The 11,390-nt window shown below is 37.2% G+C and overlaps 4 protein-coding genes across 4 annotated transcripts; 3 read left to right on the forward strand and 1 right to left on the reverse strand.

Moving 5' to 3' along the window:
- Positions 1–1,219: 1,219 nt before the first annotated feature.
- Positions 1,220–2,330, forward strand: RO3G_13338 (uncharacterized protein; the record flags this gene model as incomplete). Its single annotated transcript, XM_067667922.1, has 2 exons — positions 1,220–2,181; positions 2,270–2,330. The coding sequence occupies 2 exons, from the start codon at positions 1,220–1,222 to the stop codon at positions 2,328–2,330; spliced, it is 1,023 nt and encodes a 340-aa protein (XP_067524023.1).
- A 304-nt stretch (positions 2,331–2,634) lies between these two features.
- RO3G_13339 (tubulin alpha-1C chain) lies at positions 2,635–4,184 on the reverse strand (the record flags this gene model as incomplete). The annotated part of the gene is made up of 5 exons (XM_067667923.1): positions 2,635–3,716; positions 3,766–3,890; positions 3,938–4,005; positions 4,065–4,105; positions 4,157–4,184. 5 exons carry the CDS (start codon positions 4,182–4,184, stop codon positions 2,635–2,637), a joined length of 1,344 nt encoding a protein of 447 aa, XP_067524024.1.
- A 2,623-nt stretch (positions 4,185–6,807) lies between these two features.
- Positions 6,808–9,017, forward strand: RO3G_13340 (uncharacterized protein; the record flags this gene model as incomplete). The annotated part of the gene is made up of 8 exons (XM_067667924.1): positions 6,808–6,904; positions 7,074–7,221; positions 7,276–7,697; positions 7,802–8,278; positions 8,472–8,542; positions 8,596–8,623; positions 8,798–8,868; positions 8,919–9,017. 8 exons carry the CDS (start codon positions 6,808–6,810, stop codon positions 9,015–9,017), a joined length of 1,413 nt encoding a protein of 470 aa, XP_067524025.1.
- Positions 9,018–9,515: 498 nt separating this feature from the next.
- On the forward strand, positions 9,516–10,901 carry RO3G_13341 (uncharacterized protein; the record flags this gene model as incomplete). The annotated part of the gene is made up of 4 exons (XM_067667925.1): positions 9,516–9,624; positions 9,666–9,970; positions 10,015–10,371; positions 10,422–10,901. 4 exons carry the CDS (start codon positions 9,516–9,518, stop codon positions 10,899–10,901), a joined length of 1,251 nt encoding a protein of 416 aa, XP_067524026.1.
- Between the last annotated feature and the right edge of the window lie 489 nt (positions 10,902–11,390).

Raw genomic sequence — 11,390 nt, forward strand, 5'->3', positions numbered from 1 at the left:
TCGTCTGAGTCAGAATAAGACACATTATTCCTTGATGACATCTGTTCACAGCGTGCCTATATTCGAAAGGACCTTGCCAGAGACAATAAGAAAAGATGAATCAATTGTATCAGCAAAAGAGTTGGAGATACTTGTACAATATGGAATACATTCTTTGAATAGCTTAGAAAGCAAATACAGCCACTCTAATATTGTAAATTAAGAGAAAATAAGCATTTGATGCTAAAAAGAACCATTTGTTATATTATAAACATTGCATTCATTTATATATCCTATCCCCTTTTTTATCATTTTACATTAAAGCTTCATTAACGAAAAAGAAAGTTGAATGATCAATATCAAATAGTACATACAACTTTAATGATTTACAGAAAAAGATATCAACTATGCGTCATTCAGGTGCATTGTTTAAACTAAAGGAACAAAGGAGATTGTAAACGATGTTTTTTGTTTATCAGTCAAGATGCTAATAAGACTGCTTTCAAAAAAGAAAGTAAAAGAAATCAAAGCATACCTACAAGTGTATTAACACGTTTTCAAAAAAATTATACAACTACTTTATGCCTGTTCCTTTGGTGAGTTCCAAGGAATACAATCCTGATTTACAAAGCAAAAGAAATAAATAACTCTTACTAATAATTCACACAAGTAATGGTGCTAAGCATATATACATGAATTGAGTGCTACTCAGTAGTTGTGACTAGTTTCATGTTAATTGTTTATCCAAGATGTGATAAAAACAAAGCGTTAAAGTATAAAAAAAAAGCTTGTAATTAATCATATTCTTTTTCAGCTTGTGATAAAGATGATGTACATTCTTTAATTTCTTCTTGTTAGACTATATTCATCAAGAGACTGGATAAGATGATTAGTTTTGATATTCTCACAAATAAGTATATACGCATTAGAGTGAGCTGTATGGTTATCGTCATGTAACCCCGTTTAATCATATTTCCGTTTCTTTTCATTTCTATAGTTCAAGTTTATTCATACAAAACGGTCAATATGTTTCACAGTGTGCTTCAGGTAAGCAATAGAAAATGATTCATGGATAAATAATAGTATAAACCAATACAAAGAGTATGAAATCAGTCTAACAAAAAAAAAAAAAAAAAAAAAATTCATGCGACTCAGGTGCTAAGCTTTTGTCACACTTCTGAATAAGGATATAATCTCTCTCTTTTTTTTTTTTATTTTTTATTTTTACGTTTCTTTAAAAATGTCATCAAATCCTTTTAGAACATATCATCCTTCAATACACTATAATCCTTTCCGCCATCTTTGCAACAAGACGACGCTCTCGTCAATATTCACTCATGTTTTACCTCATCTGAGCAGACAAGATATCGTCACCTGTAGTTTATTGAACAGCCATTTTTATCACTTAACGTTCGATTGGATCTGGAAATCACCCGAATTTAATCAAATTTCATATATTCACAGTGGATTATACATGTTCAATCGATTCCTTTTGTTATTACCTTCCTTTAGATCTTCTACCTTGAACGAAATCCGATCGATAGATGTTTCTGACATACAAGAGACACTGTATGAGCGCGTCCACTCTGAATTCTTCAAGCTTCTCATCAGACATCTACCCAATCTGAACCATCTCAACCTGTCGCATGCCCTCTTTTTCTCCAACCAGAGTCTTCCGTCCGAAAGGTGGAACTTATCGAACCTTTATGAACTCGATCTCTCGGATTGTCCTAACGTGACAGATGAGATGTTGGTGACCTTGGCTCGTGGGTGTCGACAGCTGTCGACTCTCAAGATCAATCATCTTTCTCATCATAAGGGCCGTGGTCTAGCAGCCTTTGCGGCTGAGTGTGATCATCTGGAAAGCGTGTCTGCCTCTCAAAATCTACTGATGGGGGATGAGGGTTTGGTTGCCCTTGCCAAGTTTAGGCATATTCATCTCCGACATCTCGACCTCTCTGGCTGCCCCTCGGTGACCTCTGTTGGACTTGGGTTTATCGTCCGGTACTGTGTTCATCTCCAGTCGTTCTCTTTGGCTGGTGATACCGTCTGGAACGACCGCCTGAACTGCAAGCTGACCGAGACCTTGGATCTCTCTCGTCTGCCTGATCCACATTCGATCGCTTGCTGGCTGTCTCGCGCATCCCTCACCTGCCTGACGATGCTCTCGATTGATTTCCAGGTGCTCTTGTCGGCCGCGAGGTTAAATACACCCAAGATCGTCACTCTGACACTCACGCAAGCTCCTGAGCGAATACCCGTCTCCTTCTTATCTCATCTGTGTCTTCAGCTACCTAATCTCAAACATCTCATCATCGAAAAAGAAAGTTCTCGTCATGAATTTTTGCTGATGGATGAGAAGGCGAAAGAAGAAACGATCGAAGAAAGTATAAAGACGATGAATTGGATCCAAAATAGGGTTTTTGTCGAGTTGAGAATAAAAAGTGTGAAAGATCAACTGAACCTGTTAGAATGGTAATAATGAAACATGATGATTTAATAATGTATTTATGATTGATAAACATCACAAGGTCCTCTGAAGTACTGTCTTGAACATTTGTGTGCTCGTTTTTGATTCAACAACAATGGCCTTGTTCTTTTTCCAGACAAACGAATAAAAGTCGTGAAATAAGTTATTTATTAATAATAGAGTACTTAATATTCTTCTTCCATTTCTGAATCCCCCAATGAATCCGCTCCCACTTCCTCATAATCCTTTTCCAAAGCAGCCAAATCCTCACGCGCCTCAGAAAACTCACCTTCCTCCATACCTTCGCCTACGTACCAATGCACAAAGGCACGTTTGGCATACATCAAATCAAATTTATGATCCAAACGAGACCAAGCCTCAGCAATCGCTGTTGTATTCGAAAGCATACACAGCGCCCGCTGTACCTTGGCCACATCACCTCCAGGCACAGTGATGGGTGGTTGATGATTGATACCGACCTTGAAACCTGTCGGACACCAATCGACAAATTGGATGGTGCGTTTGGTCTTGATGACCGAGATGGCCGCATTGGTATCCTTGGGGACCACATCACCACGATAGAGCAAACAGCAAGCCATGTATTTACCTCGACGAGGGTCACACTTGACCATCTGGTTATAGGGGTCAAAGCAAGAGGTTGTGATTTCGTGCACCGAGAGTTGTTCATGGTAAGCTTTGGCCGCGGATATGATCGGGGCGTAAGTGACCAAGGGAAAATGAATACGAGGATATGGCACCAGATTCGTCTGGAACTCACCGAGATCCACGTTGAGTGATCCCGAGAAACGAAGGGAGGCTGTAATGGATGAGACGACTTGGGCGATCAGACGATTGAGGTTGGCATAGGTGGGTTGTTGGATGTCTAGATTACGGCGACAGATATCATAAATGGCTTCATTGTCTACCATAAAGGACACATCCGAATGTTCCAAGGTGGTATGGGTGGTTAAAACAGAATTATAGGGTTCAACGACCGACGTAGAGAGCTGAGGTGCTGGGTAAACAGAAAACTCAAGCTTGGATTTCTTTCCGTAATCCACCGAGAGTCGCTCCATCAAAAGAGCACCAAATCCGGACCCGGTGCCACCTCCAAAGGAATGAAAGACCAAGAAACCCTGAAGACCAGAGCAGTTGTCGGCCAGTTTACGAATACGATCCAATACACCATCTACCATTTCTTTTCCTACAGTGTAATGACCACGGGCGTAGTTGTTGGCTGCATCTTCCTTTCCGCTGATTAATTGTTCTAATTGTTTTTATTAATCCGATATGTGCACATAATCAATTTGATTTACCAGGATGGAATAGATCCTTATAAGCGCCTGTTCGAACTTCATCAATCACAGACGGTTCTAAATCAACCATGACAGTACGAGGAACATGTCTTCCTCTTTGCGTTTCTGAAAAAAATGTTTCAAATCTATTGAGAGTCAGGAACACGAGCTTAATTACAAACTAAAAACATACGATTTATCCTGAATACTAATATCAGGAGCAAATTGTCCATTAGGGTTTATGCCATGTTCATAACAATACTATATTTTTTTATTTATAAATCTCGACTGCTGAATGAATATAAAAAATAAAAATTTACCAGTTCCCAACAGGCATTACCAATCTGAACACCTGCTTGACCTATACTAGAATATTAAGTTAAATGAACAAAAAAGGATTTGCTTGCATTACCAACATGAAGTGAAATGATTTCTCTCATTAAGAAAAAATTTTTTTATTTAAAAGAAACAAAGTTGACAATAAGACTCACAGACCCCCTTTTTTCATTTTTAGAAATTTAAACTGCGCTTTTTGTCACGTTTATAAATTGTGTTACAGCATTCTCTTTTTCTTTGTGAATGGGGATTTTATTCGAATGCCGCATTTTAGCTGGTCATCATAAGAAACATATTTAATAACAGGGCTTAAACCCACGAACAAACAAACAGAAAACGATCATGAAGATTGAACCTAGTATCGCCAGATAAGAGACCAATCCAACAGAAAGAACTTGATCACTTTACTAGGAAACCTTATCCCTACTTTAGAATTTTTGATTAACATTCTTTTCAGAGAACATTGGCGTACATACAAGGAAAAAAAAATTGCATAACACATGAAAAAATGTCTTGCGTGCTACTAAAGATAAGTCTGTCGCACGAAGAAAACAAAAAATGGTGTAGGTATGGCATTAAAGATTGGCGTATACCTGGTGGCTTTACTTTTCTTCACCTCTTCACCAAGAGAATACTAGAAATTGTACATGAAGATGGGAAGAGTGGGTTGTATGATGAAAGATGACAACCTGGTGATGAGCAGTGTCCGAATCCACAAGCACAAAGGTATTGCCAAGTACATTGAGAACCGTGAATATAAATTATACCTCCCACCTTACTCACCAGAGTGTAATCCAATTGAGCAATTGTGGTCTCCTTGTAAAAGCAAATAGAACAGGACATCTTGATTATAAGAATGAAGAATGGATGCAACCTTATTCTCTTCCAAGATCCGCATGGTTTTTGTTATTGTTCAGCTGCAAGACTTGAGGCTGCTTAAATTGCAGACCGCTTTGGTAAATTTAAAGATGAACTGTGTTATGATACATGGAAACTATTTGACACCTTGAGTTCATGTTCTTTTTTTTTTTGTTTGCTCCATGAAACCAACCAAAACGTTTGTCCAAGTGCCACACATATTAGTACTAAACATAGCCCTGCATCTTAGCTTTCAAATGGTATATGCTAGGTGGACTGATGGCAACTTTTTTTTTTCAAAGTAAACAGATTTTTGCCCACCATGACACAGTGGCGCATCGTTCGGCGCATTTGGCACATTGATGATACGTGGATTTTTTTTCCCTGAAATCGGGTGATTTCTCTTGGACATGCACTATTAATTTCTGAAAAGAGTATACAGCATTTCTTTACATTTTTACCCTTGATCCCCTAAGAAGTTTTTAGCTTTCATTCATTTCTTGATTTGACCTGGGCGAGAATGATGAAGACTAAATCAGACGCCCATTTGGGGGTTAGGTTTATCTGTAAATAAAGTAACTGTTTAAAGGTACTGTAACGCTTTACGATTCTTATCAGAAAGATCTGCAAGTAGTCACACGCACTGAGGCTAAACAAATGATCACACACGATGACACGCTCTGTTCGCCTTCTTTATCCTACCCTTCAATCTTATCTTGCCTTGCGCCAATTACCAAACGCCTTTGGATATCTCGATCCAGTTTTAAGTCAAAGACTGATGATGACTTGGTAAATAAGAATTCCTTCAACCACCTGTCCTATTGATCCTGCTATCTTTAGCAATTCCTAAATTAAATTAGCTCTCTGTGACCAACCGCCTTCTACTTTTGGTTTCCCTTCTATTACATCTACTTTTATTCTTCTTCGCCTGATAACTGTGATTAACAATAGAATGAGTAATCTCTTGTTTTTATCGATTTAAAATGAGAGACTTGACCTAACAAGATGGCTGTAGATCGACTCGTTTCATATAGAAAGCGATGTACGGCGAAAATTGGGAGTGAAAGGAGACAGAAATAGGCAAGTGGAGTCAAGTGAAAAATGGACAGGACTGATGACCCCACGTGGAATGTATAGACACAGTGCTTTTCTCAATTGTCTTGCAGAAGCAGTAGTCGATTCTCTGCTGTCACTAACGTGAGCATATTGGATCTCTTGCCTCACCGTCCGTGTTTCAAATGACGGTGCAATAAAGTCCAAAAACTTATAGTTGACCACCACATCGAGTATACTGTTGACCTACTCTGGTCCTTTTGAGGGTAGATTCACTGACTTATAGGATCTCAAGTTGGATTAAAAGAGCAACCTTTTAAGCATCAAACTATGTGTTTGTCAAAAATCTTTGGGCAAGCTTTTATGAGGCAGTCAAATCAAATGAACAGACAATGCCAGCCCAGTTCATGTTTATCATAAATGCGACATGACTTTCTAAAAGCAGTGTATTATAATTTCTAACCAGAAATTGTCGCGTTGAGCCACATTCAAAAGAATACTAACAGGCGCATGTCTACTTTTCCAAGTCTGAAATTGATTAGTCAATTCAGATTCCTTAGTGCACAGCAAAATTGTAATGAAGAAATGTATAAAAAAGGCGCTATTTGAACCCAAAGTCGAGATTTAATCATGTTAGTTGGAGGGGGAAGGATTTATATTATGAATGTTTCTTGAGAGATTAGGCTCTGTGTCTGGTTCTAAATACAAAAGAGCCATGTAAAGTTCAAAAAAAAAAAGAAGCATGAAATATTTTTTATTTCCCGCAGTGACAAGGAGACTGCTCTCTTTTTTGTAATTTTTTATTTCTTGAATCTAATGAATGTCACAAGCTCCACACGCGATAGAGATGCCGAGATCGATCGCTGCCTATCCATGATTGTGCCATCTGCTTCAGATGAAAGCAAATTTGTTGGTATGCTGATGCTACCGAAATTACTTGATCAAAACAATACTGAAACGGTAGAAAGAGCATTCAAGGGAATGAATTTTATATTCATCGAGCGGTTACTTCGAACTAGTATGAGAAGAAAAAAAAAGCAACAGGTCAACAAACATAGACTCAAGTATTCTTTCCTGTATAGATCACTCTGTAAATGCAGAAGTACCCGATGACTTGTTGAAAGAAATCGCTGTCAACATTCTGGCTTGCTTTTCGCGTTATGAGACGTTGGCCAAGGATAAGAATATGGTTGAACGTATACCTGGACTTTCACGATTATTGAAACCAGAGTAAGAGAGCAAATAGCTCTTTCTTTTTTTGTATTCACTCATCTTTATGTTTAGTCAAGAGTTGACTATAGAAATATTACAGATTTTACTATGCGTATCGGTAGAGAAACAAGGCCTAGTGAAAATGTTGGATCCAGACGTGATAAAAAATATACTAGAAGCCATGATGGAGAGTAAAAGAGAAGAGATTCGAGAGTTAGCCTCACAATTACTTATCACGGTCTACAGACGATCAGCACACATATCTGCGCCAAGCATCAACCAAGCGCTAGACTATTCATTATCAACCACTTTATTTCCTCTTCTCTGCAAGGCAATCGACTTTGATCAAAAATGGATCAAATTTGAATCTTTGAGTCTGCTCAGTTCCATCTTACCAGAGGTACCTGTAGACTGTTTGAAAAAGTCGAATCAATTAGAAACATGGTTGGATCAACTGCTATCTGGCTTAAGACAGATACTGACAAGCAAAACAAGTAAAGAAAAAAAAAAAAAAAAAAAAGTGCGACTTTTGTAATTATTTTTTAATCAAGTGTCTGTGTAGATGATGAGCAAAGAGACAGAGCGATTTTATTGATAGGTTGTTCACTCCGCTCTTTTGGTCCTCAGTGGTTATTCGGCTCACTTGCCCAAACGAAATCTGCCAAACGTAAAAAGGAAAAGGCAGCTGTGGACGACAAGAAGGCGTCTGAAGCATACCAAAAAGCCAGTTTCCCCGCTTTACTTATTCATCTTGTTGCGATTGAAGCCAAAATCATGCTTGACGATATCAGTGAACATACCTTGCGGGAGCACAACGAAGAGAAAACGATTATCAACGCGTCACGACGAGAACGACAAGAAAAGATGCTGCCTGAATATTTTGATATCTTGGAGAATGCGATGGAATACCTAGCAACCCAAGATGAGGATAGTAACTTGATGGACCCAGAGATGCTGCTCAAGATTCGTACGACCTTATCGGATGTGATGGAAGTAGTGATGGAGTTGTTGAGATTTAAACAAGGAATGGTGGATAGACCAGAAGATTTGGATCAAGATATGATTGCACAGGCATGTATGAGAATTGTATCTATTTGGATGGCAGAAGAAGGATTTGAAATTGGCGAATAATAAAGAATTTACTGTGTTTAAAAATACTATGCACTTGAAGACGTAACTAAATAATTTTTGAGCTTTTTTTCTTTCTTTTCCTTTTTTTTTTTTGTAATTTATATACAACATGTCAGCAGCAACTCCAATGGAAATAGATCCTCCTGTAGATGAAGTAAAAGGAAAGACAAAGGAAACAAGTGAGAAACCACGTTTTGAAGTTAAAAAGGTAAATTAATAGTCCAAACTATTTTATCAGTGCACTAAATAATTTATGCCTAGTGGAACGCAGTAGCATTATGGGCTTGGGGTAATAAAAGAAAAAGAAAAAGAAAAAAAAAAGGTTACTAACAAGTTGATTAGATATTGTTGTTGATAACTGCGCTATTTGTAGAAACCATATTATGGATTTATGTAATTAAAAAAGAGGAAGAAAAGGAGAAGGAGGAGGGAGAAATGTAAAAAGCTAATGACACTAAATTAGGTATTGAATGTCAAGCGAATCAAGCTTCAGCTACTTCTGAAGAATGTACAGTTGCTTGGGGTATTTGTAATGTAAGTTTGTGTATTGTATTTTATTATTATTATTACTAAATTAATTTTAGCACGCTTTTCATTTTCACTGTATTTCACGTTGGTTAAAGAGTCGACAAGTTTGTCCACTTGATAATCGTGAATGGGATTGGCAGAAATATGGACGATAAATAAAGAAAAACACTTGTATACAAGCAACCCAAAGAGAACAGTTATTATCCATTTGCATAATTAACTCGCATCTGTTCTAATTTATATACGTGTTTCTGCTTTCTTTGCTTCATCTCTCTTTTTCCCAAATAAAAAAAGAAGAGATGAAATCTACTGGAGTCAACTAATTTCCCAATCTTTCTTTATGTGTTTATAGTTCTTTCAGTGTAGTTGAGCACACACCCAAAAAAAAAAAAAAAAAAAAAAAAAGTTACGAATTTATGATGATTCTATTGGATGTGGTTGATTTCACAGTTGCTTTGTGTGTGTGAATGAACATATAAAGTAGTTGGGGCAAAAAAAAAAAAATTTTTTTTTATTGTTTATTTCCAAACACAATAATCACGTTATCAATGAGAGCAAGAGAGATTATATAAACACGTGAATATATAAAATAGGTTTCACATGGATTTCAATTTTTTTTTTTTTTCTTTCTTTCTTTCTCTTTTTCTATAAAAATGAGTCAACAGCACTCTGCGATGTCTATTACACAACTTATAAATGAAGAAATGGATCCTGATGTAAAGATGGCAGTGGAAGCTTTGGGTGATATGTCAAGATCAAAAGGTAATTCTTATCTATTCAGTACAACCACTCATTTTTATTAGTTCACATCACACTACCACCACTTTCAACTCCTTCTTCTACCACCACCACTTCACCTTTACCTACACCCACCAACACTTCTGTTCAACATCTGTCTTATCCACCAGAGAATAGATTCATTTATCGTGTGTCTAATATTCCACTGGTCAATTCTGCTTTAAAAGTATATGAGAACTCAAAGAATTCGAGTCAAGTAGTCAAATATGGTGCACAGATGGTAGAATCATTTGCTGCTCCTATTTATGACAAGTTTGGTAAACAAGCTTTATCGAATGTGGATGAGTGGGGATGTAAACAGCTGGATAAAGTAAATAGAATTGAATGTAATAGGATGATATTCATTATTTATAGTTGGAAGAAAAATATCCATCGTATGTTGGTTCAAAACAAAAAGAAGAAGACTATGAAGATTATTATCAAGATGAGGATGATGCTCATTCCACTGTGAGTGCATTCGCTCGTACTTCATTAATAGATGATCATGAAATAAGAAAAAGAAATTCTTCTCGTTCTACTTCACCTCATAAACCATACAACAAATCATCTTCACGTCATCATCATCATCATCATCATCCTCATCATCCCATTGCTCCTCATAGTCGATGGCATCGAATCGTTTTACATGCTTCTTCAGCCGCTGGTACAACAGCTGCTGTCATTAGTGAAGAAAGTATGAAATGTCTTAAATATTGCCTAAGTTGGCTTCAAGTAAGGATGAAAAATAAAAAGGATGTGTGGATTGATCCTTTTGAACATAGTACGCCTCTCAACATATCGACCAACAAATGAATTTGCTCCGTCGATATCTGGTTTCATCAACAGACCATCAAGCAGTCATTCATCAGCAACCAGACAATACCTTATCCAAAATCAAGAAAGAAATCGTAGACACCCTTCGTAAACTGGTCGAAGTCATTTCAAAATATGCTGGCACAGGTTTACCTGAACAAGCCAAGGCATCCGTTCGAAGTTTCATTTTGGCCCTTCCCTCCCGATGGGCTATCCTTCACTCCAAGACAACCTCCCCCGTCGCATCTCCCGCATTAAAACCAACAGACATCACACAGGAAACATCCATCAAATTACTCAACTTTGGGGGTGAATCAATAGAAATGATTCAGTCTGTGGCTCATGTCTTTTCTGATACGATCGATCGTGCCGAATTATGGTTGAATCGTCTATCGGTCGTCTCAGGCTCACAAAAGAAAAGTGAGGATCAACCGATGGACTTGAATTGATTTTTTTTTTTTTTTTTGTTATGCTGTTCACAGTTGTTTCATTGCGATTTTTTGTTCTATAAATCAATCAGCAGAAATAAAATAAAATAAAAAAAATTAAATCGCAAGCGTTGAACTGTTTAAACTATTGAAATAGTCTATTTTATAAAGTGGGACAAATTGAAGGGAATCTTTCAAAGATTTTAAAAACATCACAAATACCAGAATAACATGATTGAAAACAATTGTTTTATAGACTGTCACAGAGTACAGTTTTGATTCATGACTTTTGTAAAAACAAACGTGATGTGTTCAAGTTTGTATAAACAGATGACTAATGCCATATGCATTATTTCTCTTCAAACAAGGCAAAAGAAGACTTTATCCTTGTGTGTATACCATTTTCAGATCACTTTTAATACAACGTATTTTCACTACACAAAAGGTTTCCTAAAAAGACATGAATACAAAATGGAAAGAGTGACAGTGGTCTCCACTAGGTTCGACTGA

Source organism: Rhizopus delemar, genomic scaffold, assembly GCF_000149305.1.
Source record: "Rhizopus delemar RA 99-880 supercont3.12 genomic scaffold, whole genome shotgun sequence".
In the NCBI taxonomy this organism is placed as follows: Eukaryota; Fungi; Mucoromycota; class Mucoromycetes; order Mucorales; family Rhizopodaceae; genus Rhizopus; species Rhizopus delemar.